The sequence below is a fragment of the Cupressus sempervirens genome, chromosome 11 (genome assembly GCF_028749045.1).
Source record: "Cupressus sempervirens isolate cs-2001-9-10 chromosome 11, ASM2874904v1, whole genome shotgun sequence".
NCBI lineage: Eukaryota > Viridiplantae > Streptophyta > Pinopsida > Cupressales > Cupressaceae > Cupressus > Cupressus sempervirens.
The window spans coordinates 345,173,795-345,195,936 of NC_143128.1; the positions used below are offsets into that span (position 1 = coordinate 345,173,795).

Consider the following 22,142-nt stretch of genomic DNA (forward strand, 5'->3'; position numbering starts at 1 on the left):
ATGCCCAATATATATTCAAAAAATTTAATTTTAATTCTATGAAATAATTGATTAAAAGAATTAAAATTAGCTTGAATGATTTGTATAAACTAATAACCAAATATATTTAATAAGCATAAAAGTTATTGGCTTTCACCAACAATATCACAAATAGAGTATGAAGTCATTAAAAATACTACCTAAAAATATTTAATATTACTATATTTTAATCAATCATTGAAAATTATTCTTAAATAAAATTTGTGGATTGACATGTTTTTTAGATTGAAAATGATCTATATTTGAATCTTGTGTGATGCCTCAACACGATGCATCTATTCTTCTTAGATTCATATAAAAACCCAACATAATAGGCAAGTGTTGCATCAAACTTATGTGTTTAATTAGAGGAGTGGGAAAAGCAAAGAATATATATATATATATATATATATATATAATCTCTAGACTTTCCTACTAGCAAGTTTGTTTTTGCATTCCACCCACTATTCTTTTGGCACATTTTATACATTGAAAATGATGTATTCAAATCTGTGCATTTTGTGCTTCTCTGATTTGGCATGGGTACATCTTGGAAACCACACAATGATTATGTTGCACAGGGGGTTTGGTTGTCATGTAAGTAAATCTAAACAAACAAAAAATCCAAAAACTTAGCATAGTGGACAATTCTTAAAAGTTCACCCATATCACCCATTTCATTTTATCCAAATTGATGATTGATAAATAGTTTTATAAAATAGAAAAGTTAAATATCTTCCATTTATTTTATGAAATATTACAATATGATATTATTAAAAAAATATGAAGACGATTTCCTTAAATTGAATAGTTTAATCACTTGTTAAATGTTGTTATAATTCTACATCCTATGACACATACTAAAAATTCCATAGTGTCTATGTATCCTAATGAAACTAGAGAAAATTAAATTCTCTCATGTAAATAGATACACACACACACACATATTCTATATCCTACACCATATACTAAAAAGTCTATAATGTCTATGTGTCATATTGAAACTAGAGATAAACATATTCTCTCACATACATATACATATAGACACACACATATATGTAAGGAGTCATAACCAAGATATTATATTATTAATTAACTATAATATGTTTACAACAATCCTAGTTCAAAAGAGAATACCAATAAGAAAGAACTAGAAAAAAACCTCTTGTTGTATTTTAGATAAACCTAAAACTAAATGCAACTACATCAAAATGGCACATATTTGATATATATACAAAAAATTAATTAGAAGTCCACCATGAACAACAACTTGGATAAAATATATACATTGATTTTATTTTTTAAAATTTATTTATAAAAAGATCAACTAAAATTAATGTTGGCAAGTGATCGTTGGATAAAGGTAAATATGTTGTCATTGACGACAACATATATTGTTGGCATGGTCACTTGGTTAATCAATCAATTTTGTTGAAGGTTGAACATGCAAAATGCCCAAGTATAGAGAAGGAAACCAAGCTACATGGAGATAGTTTTGATCAACAAGCACATGACACTTATGATATGTGGCTAAATTTTTGGATATGTGAAATATATAGTGTGTACATGCTTTAGTTTTGGTCACTGATGATTGATGTATGTTCAAGTTAAACAAAGTAAAACAAGCATAGTATAATAGTTGTTCAAAATAATTTTTGTGATTAGGAAAATTGACCTAATAAATTGACTTGTTTGGAAAATTCAATTGATTGGCAATGTAGAGATGACATCCTAGATGTTAATCCTTAGATATCACAACTTTATTTATCTTATTAAAGTTTCTACTACACATTTTGTGAAAGGATTTGCAAGCCGACTAAATAAAGAATAGTGAAGGATATTAAAGAAAGTTTTGGTTTCCTATGCAAGCATGGATAATGATAAAATGTTAATGTTTTGATGATGGTATTATGATATATGTGAGCCTGGATACTCAATCAGATCATATGTGAGCTTCATTGTAGACTAATCAGACATTGTGATATCAAGTATAGTCTTTTGGCATTTAAATAGTTTTATTGTAATTAGATAGTGAGTCTAGAAGGTGGTATAACCTTCATTATTGAGATTGTGTGCTCTTTCTTTTTGTTATCAATTCCTTATAGGTTTGGAGACCTCTGATAAATTATAGTCCTCTAACAAGGACACATGTACTAAATTCTATGTAAAAACTCCTAACAAGGTTAGACCTCTTAGCTAAGAACTTTTAGACTAGTGTGTAGTTGCAGGTATCATTCCTACTAGAGTTTTCCCTTGGCTAAGGTTTTCTCAAAAATAAATCATGGTGTTATGACTTCTTTATTGTTCTATGCTTTACTTTCCTATATTATTGTATGTAGATGCTTATGGTTAAGTTGCAAAGTGATTGATTGGTTTGAAAGTGCTCCAACATTGATTCTACATACTTTAATATTTTAAGTAGAAATATATTTAAGAATTAAGTAGTGTAGGAACATTGAATCTCTATTTTAACATTTAAAATATAAATTAATTAATATATAACTATATATAAATGATAATATTTTAATTTCTAAGATATTTATAAATATTAAAATATTTATATAAAACATTAAAAAAATAATGTTATTGCCAATTGTATGTAATAATAAATTTTTTTTTAGGGGTATATGACTTTTATATTAAAACGTTAATTTTCTCTTATCAATTTTGATTTTGACTTCTTTAGACAGGTCTGGACATTTTACATGAGTTTGATTTGGCAATGATCCCCCACTTCCTACAAACTTCAAAACTAGTTCCTACATTTGTGTAATTCCCAATGGGTTAAAACAATGTGAACTATACGTACGCTTATGGTATTAGGTTTATTATTATTAAAATAGAAATTACATCAAAAACCTAATATGTCATATTGTTCTTTGGCCCATATGTAATGCCTACCCCTAGTTGACTTTTCATGTTGGATTGTTGGATTCTTTTAGGTCATTTTTATGATAATTTTTTTTATGATTAGCGGTACTTGGTTACTGGATTTGATTAGATGTATTTCATTTTTAGTCGATAAATGTGTTGAGTGAGTTAGTAGATTTCCCACATGTATTTTTTGCCTCTGGGATTAGATGATACTTGTGTCTTGGTACCTTTGAGATAATTTTCTTTTAGGTGTTTCTTTGACCTAGATGTTTGATTTTGACTTGTGGATTGATTTCTATATGGGACTTGAGATTATCTCCTCAGCACGGTGGGAGTGGGCCATTTAGGTTACCATGAGGTCGAGTAGTAATGTTTTTTTCTTATACTATTGAGATCCAACAGTTGGATGTCGATGATGGGTGTGCTTGTGCAGTTGTTCCTTTCTTTTTGATCTTATCACTGTACAAGTGATTTTCAAAGATCTTATGAGATGATGCAAATTATTTTATGATGTATATTCTATAAGCATTTCATACCCTATGACTTGTACAGTGGATGATTATGCATTCTAGTTATGCCAAGTGGCATCCTTTGTGATTGTATATTATTTAATTGGATTCGTACTTGTGATTATTCCATGATGTGGATTTTGGTTATGTGTTAGATTTAATATTAATAAAACTTTTACATGTGATTCAATGTCATGGAACCCTTAAGAGATGTAATCTATTTTATGATGGTTGTTATGTATGTGAGTTATTGCTTCCACTATATTATCTATTGTTATTATTATCTTTAAAAAAAATGTTTGGCAAACTTAGTGAAACTTTAGGTTAATTTCTTTTGGGTTCCCTGGTGGGGTGTTACATTTGGTATCAGAGCTTGAGTTTCTACATTGGGAGCTATGGGTATATTGAAACGCCATTAGTTGATAACTAGTTAAATTGAAACGAAACTTAAACAATTTATGTATCTTTTGCAACTTGAACACTTGGAAACTTTAGAATTGGTTTCTTGAAACATAGAAAAAGACAAAACTTGAATAACTCTTTAGTTGGATTTCAAACATATTTCCTTATGATTGTGATTTACGGTGGTATTCCTTTGTTGACTTTGTGAGCATTTTTGTTGTTCTTGCTTGGGTGTTTGTAGTGGAGTCTTATCCTCCTACAAGGGGAAAGGGTTCGATGAGACCCACATAGTGTTTGCTAGAGTTTTTATCTTTCTTGTAGGCTTCTAGGAGTAAGCCTAAGTCTAGGGGGGTGTATGTAATGCCTACCCCTAGTTGACTTTTCATGTTGGATTGTCAGATTCTTTTAGGCTAATTTTATGATTATGTTTTATGATTAGCAGTACTTGGTTATGAAATTTGATTAGATGTATCTCATTTTTAGTCAATAAATGTGTTGAGTTACTTAGTAGATTTCTTACATATCTTTGTTGCCTCTGGGATTAGATTATACTTATGTCTTGGTACTTTTGAGATAGTTTGCTTTCAGGTGTTTCCTTGACCTAGATGTTGGTTTTGACTTGTGGATTGATTTTTGTATGGGACTTGAGATTATCTCCTTAGCACAGTGAGAGTGGGTAATTAGGTTACCACGAGATCGAGTGGTAGTATTTTTTTCTTATACCATTGATATTCGATAGTTGGATGCCAATGTTGGGTGTGCTTGTGCAGATGTTCCTTTCTTTCTGATCTTATATTTCTATTGGATGGTTATATTCTATTATATTGTACTTGATTGTCAGAGATCTTATGAGACGATATAAATTATTTTATGATGTATATTCTTTGAGCTTTTCATACCCTGTGACTCGTACAATGGATGATTATGCATTCTAGTTATGCCAAGTGGCATCCTTTGTAATTGTATATTATTTAATTAGATTTGTACTTGTGATTATTCCATGATGTGGATTTTGGTTATGTGTTAGATTTAATATTAATGATTTTTTTAGATGTGATTCAACATCATGGAACCCTTAAGAGATGTAATCTGTTCTATGATGGTTGTTAAGAATGTGAGTTATTGCTTCCGCTGTATTATCTATTGTTATTATTATCTTTTAAAAAAAATGTTTGGAAAACTTAGCAAAACCTTAGGTTAATTTCTCTTGGGTTCCCTGCTGGGGCATTACATCTGGTATCAGAGCCCAAGTTTATACATTGAGAACTCTAGGTATATTGGAATGCCATTAGTTGATAATTAGTTAAACTGAAGCAAAACTTAAAAAAATTATGTATCTTTTGCAATTTGAACACTTAGAAACTTCAAACTTGATTTCTTGAAACATAGAAAAAGACAAAACTTGAATAACTCTTGAGTTGGATTTCAAACATGTTTTCTTATAATTGTGATTTAAGGTGGTATGCCTTTGTTGACTTTGAGAATTTTTGTTTTTCTTGCTTGGGTGTTTGCAATGGAGTCTTATCCTCCTATAGGGGGAAAGGGTTCAACGGGACCCACACAGTGACTGCTAGAGTTTTTATCTTTCTTGTAGGCTTCTAGGAGTAAGTCTAAGTCTAGGGGAGGGTGGATGTAATGCCTACCCCTAGTTGACTTTTCATGTTGGATTGTGACATTCTTTTAGGCCATTTTTATGATTAGTGGTACTTGGTTACCAGATTTGATTAGATGTATTTCATTTTGAGTCGATAAATATGTTGAGTTACTTAGTATATTTCCTACATGTCTTTGTTACCTCTGGAATTAGATGATACTTGTGTCTTGGTACCTTTGAGATAGTTTTCTTTCAGGTGTTTCCTTGACCTAGATGTTGGTTTTGACTTGTGGATTGATTTTCGTATGGGACTTGAGATTATCTCCTCGACACAGTGGGAGTGGGCCATTTAGGTTACCACTAGGTTAGGTGGTAGTGTTTTTTTCTTATACCATTGAGATCCAACAGCTGGATGTCGATGTTGAGTGTGCTTGTGTAGTTGTTTCTTTCTTTCTAATCTTATATTTTTGTTGGATGGTTATATTCGGTTGTATTGTACTTTATTGTCAGAGATCTTACGAGACAATGTAAATTATTTTATGATGTATATTCTTTGAGCTTTTCATACCCTATGACTTGTACAATGGATAATTATGCATTCTAGTTATGCCAAGTGGCATCTTTTGTAATTGTATATTATTTAATTGGATTCGTACTTGTGATTATTCCATGATGTGAATTTTGGTTATGTGTTAGATTTAATATTAATAAATTTTTTACATGTGATTCAATGTCATGGAACCCTTAAGAGATGTAATCTATTTTATGATGGTTGTTATGTATGTGAGTTATTGCTTCTACTATATTATCTGTTGTTGTTATTATCTTTATAAAAAAAATTGTTTGGAAAACTTAGTGAAACTTTAGGTTGATTTCTTGTGGGTTCCCTAGCGGGGCGTTACACCATATGCATATACAAAGTCATAGTTCTTGGGACCTATCCCTATCTAAACACTACTTCCTATCACATACATGATAAATCTACAAAGTCATAGCTTTTGGGACCTATCCCTATCTAAACACTACTTCCTATCATATACATGATCATGATTTATAGTCAAAATGGAGTTGTACGTGAACATTGGCTATATCATTTGTGAAATACATTATGCCCATACTATCACAAAATGGGCCAAATATGTTAAACATAGTCCTACTATCTAGGTAAAAACACAAACCCGTGTCACCCTTTTATAAAGGAAAAGGCTAACAAAAGTATAACTGTTCAGCTTCAATGACATAAAACTGGTATTATTATTTAGAATTTGAAAATGAAGTAAACTAATGAAATGTGTACAAATAAATGAAGTTTAGGATTATAATTTTTAATAATTATTTGAAATAAGAATTGATATATTTTCCTAATTTTTATAGATAATTTTTTAGTTGCTAAAAATTAGGGGTCTAGTTCCCACCATAGAACTATATGGAAATAAACTTATTTCCCTTTGATCTCAGACTATGTTATAGATAACATATATAGTTAGAACAATCAAAAATAAAAATTGTCTTTAGACCTATATTTTCTCTTTTATAATGATTCAAATTTCAAGTTAACTGAAATCGATAGTTTTCATCTCCCACCACATTTTTCAAAACAAATATATTCTAACTAGAAGAAAAATTACACATTTTGGAAGAGGACTCTCTCCTCTAGAACATCATATTTTAAAATTTTTTTTGATATGATTTAATATTTTTTTTCTTTCTCAAAATTAACATATTGCCAAGTGTTAAAATACATACTTGTGGAATTTTTTAATTACAATATACTATATCTAATTAAAACACTATAAACTCTATATGAGAATATTCTTGACTTTGAGCTCTATAAAATGGTATTTATATATTATTAAAAAAAATCATAAAAATATTAAGAGTTATTGAAACGTCATTTTTTTGAAATAATTTTATTTCTTTAGTAATTGGATACAAAGTAGTATCAAACATGCATCTAATAGACATTTCCAATTGGAAAAGTGTGAGACCATATATAACTTAGCTAGAATTAATTTATCTAGATCATATGTTCAAACAAAATTGATTTTTAGATAGAAATATTCAAATTCAGTCATTTTGATAAGTTAGCTTGAAAGGTGACAACTTTGTACTTTTACCCCACTATCCTCTAGCAAAGGAAACTTCAAAGAAAATTACTTCTTCTAAAAAATTGAGCATGACCTCCCTGATTCCATTAAAGATGAATATACCACCCCTTGTGTCCAATTGCTGCTTCCTAGGCCTCCTTGCTATCAATTGGTTCTTTGATTCCTTTGACTTGTGCTTTCCTCCCTTCTTCTCATGTCCTTATTTTTCACCTTTGGTTTCTCCTCCTTCTTAAGTTGGTTCACCTCGCCTATCATTTTTAACACTATCAACAACTCCTCCCACACCCTTTGGCCTCTTCTCTTCACTTTTCATTTTGCATAGATGTGCTCCACACTAAAAATGACTTGAAGCTTGTAGTTCTAACCACTACTCTCAATGACCCATCCTTTGTCCATAAGCCTACACTTGGCTTTGTCATCCCAATAATGGATATATCCCTTTCACCCACAATGCATTCATGCATTGATGCATTACTTGTAGAGCCTCCTCTCTAGTTCCAAGTTATAGTGCCCAAGAAAGAAAAATGGAGGAGATGTTCAAGTTAGTTTTTGGCCTAATGCTTGTGGTCAATAATTCTTCCCCAAAAATTACTACCATGTAGTTCCAAAAAGATGGATCATCAATGTTGAAGATCTATACCATTTGTCAAATGCTCACATTCCTTATAAAATCTTGCAGTTGATCGGGTGTGCTTAATGAAAAGTTAGCCTTCATAACTCCTCCCTTCTTTCTACTGCTTTAATATTTTCTCTGTCAAAATATTTTCTTCAATCTAGCTACCCTTGTTTAATTACTACACACAACAAACTTTCTCAATTATGGAGTCTTCCAGATTATTCTTGTGGACGATTATTTTTGGCTTCACAAAATCTTGTGAGTCTTTAGCAAATTCAATGGGGCTACCTTTGGCACATAGTCTTCATCTTTCACTAACCTTCACCTTGATGTTTCACATTATAACCTACATCCATCTTAGACTTAAGGGATGTCATTTATCTATACAGGTTTTGAATTTAAGCAACTCCTTGCATAGCAAAGGTAAGGCTTTAACATGCCTACTAACTTATACTAACTTGCTTAATTTTTTTCCTAAAATGCCCATGCCCATCTCAATTCTATGAGTCAAAGTTGGACCTATCAACACCTCTTAGATCCTTGACCACTTCCTCCATTTGCCTTTCATTTAGAGATACTCTTACCTTCGACATTGTGTTTGTGACCTCATTTGCCTTCTTCCTAACATGAGTGATTTTGAACTCTTATGAAAGATTCCAAAAAATATTTAATTGTATGAATGTATTTATTTATATGCCATACTCCTAACTCTCCTTCAATAATGCCATTGATTATTAGCTGAGTGTCTCCCTCCAAATGAAGCTTTTCCATCTTTAATTTGATAGCCATTCTTATATCTAGTAGTGTTGCCTAGTCCTCTACCCTGTTGTTGTCCCTTCCTATAGTTGTTTCACTCCCAACATTTGAATGTTGACTCTACAATCCCTTACCATCAACCATGTCCTCAATGGACCCTAATTTCCTTTTGAAGGCCCAAAAAAATTAATTTTGGTCCATTCTTCCTCAGGTGATTTCCAAAATGTTTTTCTAATTTGTTTTGAAAGAGATTGAGCCCTCAAAGGCTCATTAAAAGGTCGATTCAAAAGCAGTTTTCATCTATTGGAGTGCAAGTTCTGAAAAAGAACTAACAATAAATATCGTATCCTTAGAAGGTGCGCATGAGTAAAGTTAAAAAAGAATATAGCAAAAAGTTTTTGCATAATGGACAATTTCTCAAAATCCCCCCATATCTCCTAATTCATTTTAGCCAATGAGATGAATGATAAATAATTTTATAAATAAAAGAGTTAAATATTATCCATTTTACTTTATGAAATATTAGAATATGATAATATTAAAAAATGATGATTTTTGATTGACCAGAATTAAATAGTTTAATTTCTAGTTAAAGACTCCTCATTGCTTATAGTTCTATAGTCTACAATCGAAACTAATAAGCCAAAAGAAGATACAATTCATGATGTCACTATACAATTGTCATATTTGGACAAAATGCATAAAGATGCCATGTTTTTGGAAAAAATAGATTTTTTACTTCCTAAAATAAAAAAACAAAAAAACCATTTAAAATTTTTTATTGATAAAATATAATTTTTAAAAAACTTTTTTCTATTAATTTTTTAAGTAATAAAAAAAATTAAATTCAGAAAATATAATAGCGTTTTTCAAAATAAAACTAAGAAGATAAACATATATCTATTGGTAGCCTATTGACGTTGGGAATATTAATCATCTCATTTACAAATTATTGGCTTTTAAGAAGTCCAAAAATTGAAGAGTGAATCCCCACAGAATGACTATAATTTCTAGGACACTTATCTAATTAGAGTGCTCATGGAGGCAAGCTCGTCCATGAATGTGGTTCACATTTGTCGCCTATGGAAAGGAAATCAAATCCATTCGACCCGGATTGGCAGTGCTGAGACATCAGCTATTTAAAGATCACCCGATTAATTACTTTCTAAATTCGGAGAACAATTTAACTATGGCCCTGTATTTTTCGACACAACATGCTCAAGTTTTCCACACCGGGTGCAGATTAAATAAAGAAAACAAATGCAGTGCAACTAAAAGAAATTTCACTCAATCTGGGGTTGAACGACATAGTCTCCATATCTCCAAAGGAAAAATTGCGTTTAATTGTGTGAAGATTAGTTGTAGACTTACATGCGTGAGAGCAATTCCAGAGCAGCTTGCAGAGTCACTCGAAGTACAAAACGCCAAAGGTTTTTCATCCAAACTGGTGCTTGTTGTTGGAGGCACGGGCGGAGTTGGTGAGAATTCTACGGCTCTTGATAAATTTCTAGCTGTTGACAGAATTTCTATTCATTTGGCTCTTCTTATTTTCATATTGTAGAGTAAATTTCCATTAGAGCTATATTGCAGTGTATTAAGTAGCTTATTTTATATTTGGACTGATACCAGAGATGGTTTCTTTATATTTTAGTGCTAACATGCAAATTCAGAAAAAAATGTTTGCACCGATAATGTGTACTTAGAACTCAATCCCATAAACTTTCTCACTCTTAAGCCAAAACTCTTTAACTTATCATCCAATTTCAAAAGTCAATTTATCATTACTATGTGTAGCAACATAAAGAAGATAAATCAATGAACACGGTGCAAAAGATGTTAAGAGTTTTGACAGATATTAGCAATAAGCAATATTAAGATAATGTAGAAATAAAAGAAGACAAAAAAAACAAATAACACAAAGATTTAACATGGGTCACCCAATATGGACTACATCTACTAGAGAATCAATCGTCTGCTTATTTTTATTATCGAGTGAATGAAAAAATACAATATATTATCCCGACCACTTATTTATCAAGCCTTTTGAGGTAGTTGACAATGTTGGTTATCAAAAGTAACCCTAACCCTAAAAGAATATTCTTGTAATCTTATTGGTTATCAAAAGTAACCCTAACCCTAAAAGAATATTCTTGTAATCTTATCCTTGTACTCATAATTTTGTACTTGTATTTTGTACTCATAATCTTGCATTCTCGTACTCATATTCCCATGTTCTTGTACGTACAAGATTGGGGGGGGGGGGGGGTGCTTCAAACCTCTATTATGACAACACTTCACGCCAACGTTATGGTGGCCCTTCAGGTTGACTCCTCGGCCCTATGAGTACAATACTTGCGTGGTCGCCACATACCAACAATCTACCACTTGGGGATTGATCCTGTAGCAACATCACTGCCCTTGTAGCTCGCATTAGACTTACAAACTTGGACTAGATTGGTTCTCATTTCCACTACGATTAAGCTTGGAGACCAATAACAATTGAATAGGAAGTTAGTTTATATTCTTTTTTTTGGGTCCGATGCTAAAAAAATCATTACACAATTGAACCCAGAAAAAATAAAACATTGATATGGATTTTGGAAATCTGATGATGTTGAGGACGTTAGTTTTTCTTGAGTTACTGCCTTGATCAACATATTAACAAGATTCTTGCCAGTATGTATCTTCTCTGGCTTCAACTGTCCATCTTAGAGTGAAGGGCTGAGATCTTTGCAAGATGAATCACACTTTGACTGTCATTATACAACCTGCTTTCTCTTGCGTCTTGTCCAACTCCTCCATAAAGCTTTACTAGCCTTTGTAGAAGCAACGTATTTTGCTTCTGTTGTTGAGAGTGCTACAACCTTTTGCAATTTGGAAATGCAACTGACCGTTGTACCACCTGCTATGTAGTTTCCACACCATCACTCCATTGTAAATTGGAACCCCTCTTTTCGTTTCTGCAGTAGGATTAGTGTTCTTAGGGGGTCTAAATAGCAACATATTTTCAGGTCTTAACCCTTGGTTGAGATTGCTAAGGAGTGATGCAGAGTTCAACTTTGGAAGACTTTGGAGGAATCACACACGCTCAACAGAGTCACCTCAAAGGTTCTTGTGCATCCAAATTAAGGTCTCTGACATTTCTTCATTATTCTATGTTGCTGCCATAAAACTTCAAATATTCACACCTTAAGATTATGAACTCCCTTCAACATGACCACTTTGGCCACTCCTACTATAGTCTACTCCACATTACCACAACTCCATTGTTTGTCTCTCCAACTCGGGTGTATTACATAGGAAAGAGAAAAACAAACATGAGCCTAGCTTTCTCTCTTGACCAAAGCATCAATCCTACCTCCTTCAAGAATTTCAAATTGCATATATGACCCGGCTTAACTTTTTCCCTCCCGGGGTCTTTGAAGTGAAAGCCATCAGCACACGACTCGGCTACCTTGGGGACATGTCTCTTCTTTTGTGGGATATGTTCAACATTCAACACCATCCCAATTTGGTTCCTCCCTCATTGTACATGAACCGATTAAAAAAATGAAATTTAGGCATTCCGACAAACAATTGTTGTGCGACTCCCAGCATTTACCTGGCAGAGGTTCCTGTGATAATAACGGCTTACCGAGCAGAATAGATGGGAGAATGGCCATTGATGAGTTTGACGCTGAAAGGAGCAGATTTCGTGACTTTGTACTCCTCCCCACTACAACCACCAATCACTACTTCCAATCTCTGCTTGAGTTCTGTCATGAGTTGCCGAGTTTGATAGACTCTTACAGACAATACAGTCTCCCCGACATATGTCTTCGATGGCTATATCCTATTCACTCCGTAGAGGAAGCCCTCATGTATATCTGTACTTGGCCCCCGATGGTTGATCAGAAAAAAAACTTCCATACTCTTTGACTGAAATACGGGTCGCCACACACGGATGCCGACCCTTCACCATTTCTTTCATGTCTTTGAAAATTGGTTGCACAGAGGGCAAATAAGCAGAACACGAAACTATTTTCTTAATTGTATTCCCCCAATGATCTAAGATGGACATTGGATGATCCTCATTTATTTCCCATGCCAGGATCCCTCTCGCACCAGTTAAAGACATTGGTACAGGAATCTCGAACAGGAACGAACAAGGATTCAAAGTGTATGTGATTTCCCTCCTCCCCCCTTCAATTCTTATCGAACTCTTTTCCGAACACTAAAATCTATTCCCTGTATTCATAAAAGGAGAATTGCAAAACAGGATGAGCCAAGCGTGTAAGAAAACCTCTAACTAATGAAACTCTGAAAAAAAAAACTTAAGAATGCATGTCACATACAAACGACCCACTGAACCGTATATCAATCCCTAACACAAGAAAAGATTGTAGAATAACTCAAACAAAATCGATAGATGTCACATCCGTTCCATCTCTTACAATATGAATGCTTCCTCTCCCTGGACCAGTAACTCCCAAGAAGCCACCCAGGCGTTCTTGCGGCTGTTACAAATTGAGTGCCAAATATTACTCCAGATTTTCATTATGAGATTTGGTTAGAGCTTCCTTTTCTAATTTAGATTTTGAGTTATTTTCACACACATAACGGAACAAAGCTTAAAAGAAATGAAAAGACTAAAAACAAAACTCCCCACATGGCTAATGCTAAGGCAACTTATATGTGACATCACCTAAAGCATTGCCATGACAAGAAAGAGGGAATTTATTTTAAAATTTAAAGAACACACACACAAACTGAAGTCTTGAAACTAAGTATTTAAGTCCGCCTGATTTTCATCTTGTGCCCCTGCACCATACTTCCTGAGAGATTTGATCTCAAGCCCAATTGAGATGAGCTGCTCCAATGAAGTTCCATATTTCTGAATTTGCTTCTTATCCATCCAAATGGCTTCAGATGGTGGTTTGCCTTTCCATTTGACTAAATATAACTTGTATTCTTTCCTTCTGGTCTTCATGATCTTGGTGTCTAAAATCTTTTCCAGCTGAGGTTTCTTTGGCTTTGGGAGTGATTCCAAATCTGCTTCTAACTGGTGCATCTGTTGTGCTGATTGTGTTGACGTTTCTCCTTTGTATGGTATGAGATCCGCTACATTAAAGATTGGTGAAATGCCAACATCCGGGGGTAGTTGTATCTTGTATGTGTTCTGTACTTTTCCAGGATTGTGCAAGGACCAATTTTCCTTGGAAGCAACTTGGTATGTCTGGTTTTTGGAAGCCTCTCCTTCTCTAGGTTGGCCCATACTAATTCTCCAATTTCAAGATTGAGTTCCCGTCTTTTCTGATCTGCAAACTGTTTGTACTTAAGGGCAGATTGTTGGAGTTTCATTTTCACTTCATCATGTACTTCTTTTACTGCTGTGGCAAACTTTTCAGCGTCATCACTGATTGGTACGTCTTTCGGTAACTCTCTAAGTTCAAGAACACCTCTTGGATGCATGCCGTACACAATCTGAAATGGAGTCATTCTTGTGCTTCTGTTAACTGTATCATTGTATGAGAGAACTCAGCTTGAGGTAAAGTAACATCCCATTTGTCAGCATGTTGCCTGGTTAAACATCTTAACAAGTTGCCTAAGGACCTATTGACTACCTTTGTTTGTCCATTGGTTTGAGGATGATAGGCTGAAGAGAAAGACAAGTTTGTTCCTAATTTCCTCCACAAGGTTCTCCAAAAGTGACCTACAAATTTCACATCCCTATCCGACACAATGTTCATAGGTAACCCATGGATTCTAACTACATCTTTGAAGAACAGATTTGAAATGTAGGAGACATCACTAGCGGTTTACATGGAATACAATGGGCCATCTTGCTGAACATATCAACCACAACAAAGACACTATCATACCCCCTTTGTATTCTTGGTAATCCCATGACGAAATCCATACTAACACTTTCCCAGGGTCTTGAGGGAATAGGAAGTGGCTGGTATAATCCGACATTGGTAGTTCTACCTGTGGACTTTTGACATGTAGTGCAGGCCTCTACAAACTTTCTGACATCTACTTGCATCTTAGGCCAATAATAATGTCTTCTAACCAGTTCTAATGTCTTGTCTAAACCAAAATGACCCGCTAAAGCCCCACTATGTTTTTCTTGAATGATATTGATTCTCATTGAACCTTTTGGAACACAAAGTTGTCCCTCTTTGAAGAAAAGATCTTCTTGAATTAAATAATCAGAAAACTTATGATTGTATTTGTCACTAAAATCAGTGCATACCTTGTAGATTTCAGCAAAATCTTCATCCGTGGTATACATATTGGCAACTCCCTTCTTGTGTTTGATTGAGAATGTGTAAGCTTGGAGAGCTTCAACCCGCTTCATGTGTCTATGACTCAACTTTTCTTGGCTGTTAATGAAACTTAAAACCTGATTATCTGTGTACACCACGAATTCTCTTGGCAACAAATAATGCCTCCACTTCTTTAATGACTGAACCAAAGCATACAATTCGAGATCATAAGATGAGTATTTCTGTTTTGCTTCATTGAGCTTCTCACTGAAAAATGCAATGGGCCTACCTTCTTGACTAAGAACTACCCTTGCCACATTAGTTGCATCACATTCAATCTGAAAAACTTTATTAAAATCCGGAAAAGCAAGGACTGGTTTTTCAGCTACCTTTTTCTTCAGCAACTCGAATGCTTCACCCGCTTCTTTAGTCCATACAAACTTACATTTATGTCCACCCTTGATTGTGTTAAGTATAGGTGCACAAATCTGGCTGAAACCTCTTATGAACTTCCTATAAAATGTTGCCAAACCATGGAAACTTCTAACATCTCCCACTGATTTTGGTGTAGGCCATGAAAGTATGGCATTCACTTTACCTTGATCCATTTTCAGCCTTCCTTGTGAGATAACAAAGTCAAGATAGGTGAATTCCTCCTTCATAAATATACACTTCTCCATATTAATCATAAGCTTCTCCTCTTGCAACCTCTTCAATACTAGTTCAATGTGCTTTAAATGCTCTTCTTGAGTGTCACTAAAAAATAGTATATCATCCAAATAAACAATAACAAATCTGCCTGCAAAGTCTTTTAGGACCTCGTTCATGACCCTCATAAAAGTACTAGGAGCATTTGAGAGTTCAAAAGGCATTACCTTCCATTTGTAGAGTCCCTCATTTGTTTTCCATTCATCTCCAGGTCTAATTCGAATTTGATGGTATCCACTTTTTAAATCAAATTTTGTGAAGTACTTGGCCTTTCCCAAACAATCCAAGAAGTCTTCAATTCGTGGCATAGGAAACCGGTACCTTATAGTAATCTTGTTAAGTGCTCTTGAATCAGTACATAATCTCCAAGTACCTTCTTTCTTGGGTGCTAATACTGCTGGTACTGCAAATGGGCTTAAGCTTTTGCCAATCAGTCCGGTATCCAGCAACTCTTGCACTTGCCTTGTCATCTCTTCATTCTGTTGTGGAGTGAGTTTATATGCTGCCTTGTTTGGCAATGTAGCTCCCGGAATCAAATCAATGCAATGACTGATTTCTCTCATAGGTGGAAGTGTTCTTGGCATACCATCAGCTATGACATCCTTATATTTATCTAACAGTTCAGCAACTCCAGGGTCTACCTTTGGTGACATGTTAGTGGGCTGGTCTGAGTTCAAATACACATCTTTCTCCCCTTCTTCTGCTGTCCTATCAGAAACCTTTTCTTTTAGGACAGGAATTAGTGCAAACAATGGCCTATGTTTCCCTTTTGCCTCTTTAAGGAACCACTTCTTCCCAAGTATCAAAATCTTAGCTTCTTTCTTGCTAGTTTCTTCTTGTTCTCCTTCTACTAATGGTAGTAACTCTATCACTTTTCCATCCTTGGTTATCATGTATGTATTCTTCATCCCATCATGTTGAGCCTTAAGATGCCATGGTCTCCCGAATAAAAGATGACAAGCATCCATGTTCACTATATCAAATAGAATTCTATCTTTGTACGCACCTATTTGAAATTCTACCCATGCTTGTTCTTCCACTAATGTTTGTTGCCCCTTACTCAGCCAAGAAACTTTATATGGAAAACTTCAACTTTTCTACCATTTCCAAAGAAACAAAATTTTCAGTTGAACTGGAATCCATAATAACTCTGCATACCTTTCCATTTGGTTTTGAAAATAGACTTCCTTTCAGCTGGTTCTTTGCGAGTTGGTACTTTGAGCAAAATCCTCCTCATAATCAATGCTTCACCCTGTTCCGGATAGCCATACAAATCAACTTCATGTTGTGGATCAACTTCTTGTGTCAAGTGTGTTCTTCTTTCTCTTTGAAAACTTGAGTTTACTTTTGCTGGACACCTGTGTGCCATGTGACCTTCTTGGTTGCAATTGTAGCATTTGATAGGGCCATTATTTCTGCCTGGTGATCTGCCTCTAAAGTTAGGCCTTCTACCCCTGAAATCTCCTCTAGAAAAACCAGACCTATTCCTCTCTTGATTGGGTTCTGCCTGTGGCTGGAAGTTTGGAATCCTTCCTCTAAATGTGCCTCTACCACAGAAGGGCTGCCTTCCTCTACCCCTGCTGTTATTATTTTCTTGTCTTCTCTTAATCTTTTCCTCCACTTTTAATCCCAGCTGATAACATTTTGTCACGGTATCAGGACTCAACAACTGTAGTTCTTCTTGAATATTCATCCTCAAGCCATTCAAATACCTAGCTACCTTAACACATTCCGGTTCGAGAATCTTAGACCTCAAACTCAACTTCTGAAATTCTTCTGTGTATGCATTCACATCCATGTCTCGCTATCTTAAATTCTGCCTCTTTTGATGTAGTTGAGCTTTGTAATCCGTTAGAATATAAGTTTCTCTTACCAGGCTTACCATTTTTTTCCATGTAGTAACCTTGTTTTTATTCTCTTTGACTCTTTCCTCTTGGATAAAATTCCACCAATGGCTGTACCCTTCATCCTAGACTTGGCCAACTTAACCTGCTGTCCCTCAGAAATTTTCTCACATTCAAAGTAGTTTTCCATAGCTTCAATCCATTCCATTACCGCTTCGGCATCCATCTTGCCGGTTAGGACTGATAACTCTGCTGATTTTCCTTCTATGGCCTTCAATGCTTGGATAAAATGCTTTTCGTGCTCCGGTACTTCATCTTCCTCATCTTCAACCACCTCTTCTTCCTCTTCGTCCTCTATCTCAGGTTTCACATCTTTTTTCTCGACTTTGGTTTCCATCTGTTCTAGCTTCATTGCTAATTCTGCCAACTTCTCCTTCAACTCTCTATTTTCCCTCTGAAAGAGCTCTTCTTGGTCTTCAACCCTCTTTGCCAACTCCCCATTAGTCACCATTTTGTCTCCTGCTGTTTCAGACTTCTTATCCGGCATGTACAACATTAAAATTGCTCCCCACAACTACCTTAGGCTCTGATACCAAAAATGATGCAGAGTTCAACTTTGGAAGACTCTGGAGGAATCGCACACGCTCAACAGAGTGATCTCAAGGGTTCTCGTGCATCCAAATTAAGGTCTCCGACATTTCCTCATTATTCTATGTTGCTGCCATAAAACTTCAAATATTCACACCTTCAGATTATGAACTCCCTTCAACATGACCACTTTGGCTGCTCCTAGTATAGTCTACTCCACATTACCATAGCTCCATTGTTTGTCTCTCCAACTCGGGGGTATTACATAGGAAAGAAAAAAAAAAACATGACCCTAGTTTCCTCTCTTGACCAAAGCATCAATCCTACCTCCTTAAAGAATTTCAAACTGCATATATGACCTAGCTTAACTTTTTCCCTCTCGGGGTCTTTTGAAGTGAACAAGCCATCAACACACGACTTGGCTACCTTGGCGACGCGTCTCTTCTTTTGTGGGATATGTTCAACATTCGACACCATCCCAATTTGGTTCCTCCCTCGTTGTACATGCACTGATTAAAAAAAATGAAATTTAGGCATTCTGACAAACAATTGTCGTGCGACTCCCAGCATTTACCTAGCAGAGGTTCCTATGATAATAACGGCTTACTGAGCAGAATAGATGGGAGAATGGCCGTTGATCAGTTTGATGCCGAAAGGAGCAGATTTCGTGACTTCGTACTCCTCCCCACTACAACCACCAATCACTACTTCCAATCTCTGCTTGAGTTTCGTCATGGGTTGCCGAGTTTGATAGACTTTTACAGACAATACAGTCTCCTTGACCATATGTCTTCGATGGCTTATCCTATTTACTTTGTAGAGGAAGCCCTCGCGTATACTTGTACTCGGCCCTCAATGGTTGATCAGAAAAAAAATCTTCCATACTCTTTGACTAAAATACGGGTCACCACACACGGATGCCGACCCTTAACCATTTCTTATGTCTTTGAACATCGGTTGCACAGAGGGCAGATAAGCAGAACACAAAACTATTTTCCTAATTGGATTCCCCCAATGATCCAAAATGGACATTGGAGGATCCTCATTTATTTCCCATGGCAGGATCCCTCTCGTACTAGTTAAAGACATTGGTTTGGGAATCTGGAACAGGAATGAACAAGGATTCAAAGTGTATACGATTTCACCCCTCCAATCTTATCGAACTCTTTTCTGAACACTAAAATCTAATCCCCGTATTCATAAAAGGAGAATTGCAAAACAGAACGAACCAATATGTAAGAAAACCTTTGACTTATGAAACTCTGAAAAAAACACTTAAGAATGCATGTCACATACAAACAACCCACTGAACCGTATATCAATCCCCAACACAAGAAAATATTGTAGAGTAACTCAAACAAAATCGATAGATGCCATATCCGTTCCATCTCTTACAATATGAATGCTTCTTCTCTCCTTGACAATCTTGGATCAGTAACTCCCAAGAAGCCACCCAGACATTCTTGTGGCTGTTACAAATTGAGTACCAAATATTCCTCCAGATTTTCATTATGAGATTTGGTTAGAGCTTCCTTTTCTAATTTAGATTTTGAGTTATTTCACACACATGACAGAACAAAGCTAAAAAAAAATGAAAAGACTAAAAGCAAAACTCCCCACATGGCTAATGCTAAGGCAGCTTATATGTGGCATCACCTAAAGCATTGCCATGAAAAGAAAGAGGGAATTTATTTTAAAATTTAAAGAACACACACACAAACTGAAGTCTTGAAACTAAGTGTTTAAGTCTGCCTGATTTTCATCTTGTGCCCCTGCACCAAGGAGTCAAGATACCATGAGTTAAGTGGGAAGTCGTTCTTGTTAGGAGCAGTTTTGAAGAAGGGGCTGAAAGGCTGAGTCTGACATCAAATTTTGGGATTCCAGTCCCAAACTTGCATCATTTCCACCCCTCTAATCAAGTTTTTAAGGCATATCACAAGATAAAGAACTGTCAGATCTGAGTGAGGAAGGCAAGAGAGGGCAAGTTTAGAAGTTTCAGCACTAGAATTTTTTTGTGGAATGTTTGGAATGCCCAATTAGGGTCGGAATCTAACCCTTTGTGGGCATTATTTCCCAAAATTTTGAAAATTCCTCCTGTGTACTTTTTTTTATCAATAAACAGCTAAACCATTTTTGTTTCTTTTTTTTCAAAAATTGTTTACATTTTTCCCCATTCAAAGTGTGGGCATGGGGGTGAAAGAACAGGGAAGAAAACCCCTAGTATCGCTCGGGACACTGTTGTCTTGTTTCCACTGTATCTTACAATGCCCTTCTCTTCAAGGGACTTTGGAAAGGCATTCCTTCCCCTCTGAAAATCGAAATCTTTACAGTTGCCTCTATATTATATGAGGACTTTGAAAGGGTGTGCCCTCCCTTACAATCTATCTTGATGTAAATCTTGTTTTCTCACATCAATTTATATTTAAGAAAAATACATTATAATTACAATTAAGGACAAGAGCTTTATCAATCATCTTTTCTTCTCCATGATCTAAACTTCCTTTTATCCACCTCCAACAATAGTCTTCAACCTTTCTACTAAGAGGAATTGTTAGTATAATGAGAAAGACTTACTTTCATCTCCAAGAGAAACACTTCTTACCCAAGAAGTACTTTGCTCACAACATTACTAAGCATAGTTTGTAACCCATTCCACACATAAACAGATACCCCTATATTCGGAGTAGCTCTCTTGAAAAGAAGATTCAGAAAGACCACATCTGACTTTAGGAAATGCAGGCTATCAATTAGCTAAAGTTCAAAAGAGAGAAATAGACAGGATCTTACCTTGCTTATAATAAAACACCCTGAGTTTTAGAGTAGCCTTATGTTGGTTAACAGATTTGTTTTCCTTTCAAATATATCTTTGAACCGACTCTATTTCCCTAATTTATGGAAGCAACTTTATCAAACATCAGTTGGGTAAGTACATTGCAGCTACTTCCCTCTGAATTTTGGAAAGGTACAACTCCCTTAAACTGATTTTCAAAGAATTGCTACTAATCTACACACATATAAGTACTCTTAACCTGAAAGTACATAAGGCTGCTCATAACATTCTTAGATGAAGAGCACACTACACAGAAATCACAAATACAATTCACAAGTTGAGCAAATCAATGTCTTCCATCACCCACGACTTGAAAGTAAATTCCACAACTAACTAAAATATATTTATCTGAATATGAAATACCCGCTCACTTTGAACCAGTAAAGATAATATATGGCACAGAATGGAGTGTTCTCAAAGAAACAGACATTCAGTGAATTCAAACTCAAAGATTCAAACTACCATATATTAATTTATATCACCAATGCTCAAAGACAAGATGTTTCAGTTTCAAAGATACGCAGGTTCATTTCATTCAAACCAAAAACTGCCAAAATTCTATATATCACTCACTTTTTTTGAACCCCTGTTTAGCTCATCCCTAACCATTAAATTGTCTTAGCATAACTGGGGAGGTCTCCCTGAAAATCTGACCTCCCGGCCAAACAAAAAAGAAAACAATTATATAACTAAACAAAGAGTTTATGGACATGTGTCCTCAGTATCAACTTAAAATTTTAATAACATAAAACTAAAAGAGCAGATAACATTAATCCTTGTCAGCAATCTGGTCACCATCCAACACGACATCACGAGCATTCTTCCAATCCTTATACACGTTCACAAATTCTTGAATTGCTGACACATTGGAAACCTTCTGGTTGACGAGGCACATTTTCCATATTTCCTTCTCCCATTTCAGCTTGTTCACCTTCTCGGCAAATTTGGGGAGCTATGTGTCACAGAGAAACAACATCGATTCGATCTGGGCCACTTTAATGAAATCTCCTGGAGTTGGACTATTCTCAAACCTGATGGCTTCCGTAG

At 35.1% G+C, this 22,142-nt stretch overlaps 1 protein-coding gene across 3 annotated transcripts in view; it reads left to right on the plus strand.

Annotated features, from left to right (window-relative positions):
* The first annotated feature begins 9,850 nt into the window (after window positions 1-9,850).
* Window positions 9,851-22,142, plus strand: part of LOC149529493 (uncharacterized protein At5g02240-like) — a 220,017-nt gene continuing 207,725 nt past the window's right edge. For 2 of the 3 annotated variants that reach the window (XR_016358742.1, XR_016358741.1), the window contains exon 1: window positions 9,851-10,355. Coding sequence is in view for 1 of the 3 variants with exons in the window: in XM_089809964.1 (XP_089666090.1) it covers window positions 9,938-10,355 (418 nt within the window). In the remaining 2 variants the exon portion in view is untranslated. The remainder of the gene's footprint in view (window positions 10,356-22,142) is intronic. The other variant, XM_089809964.1, reaches the window with a different exon arrangement.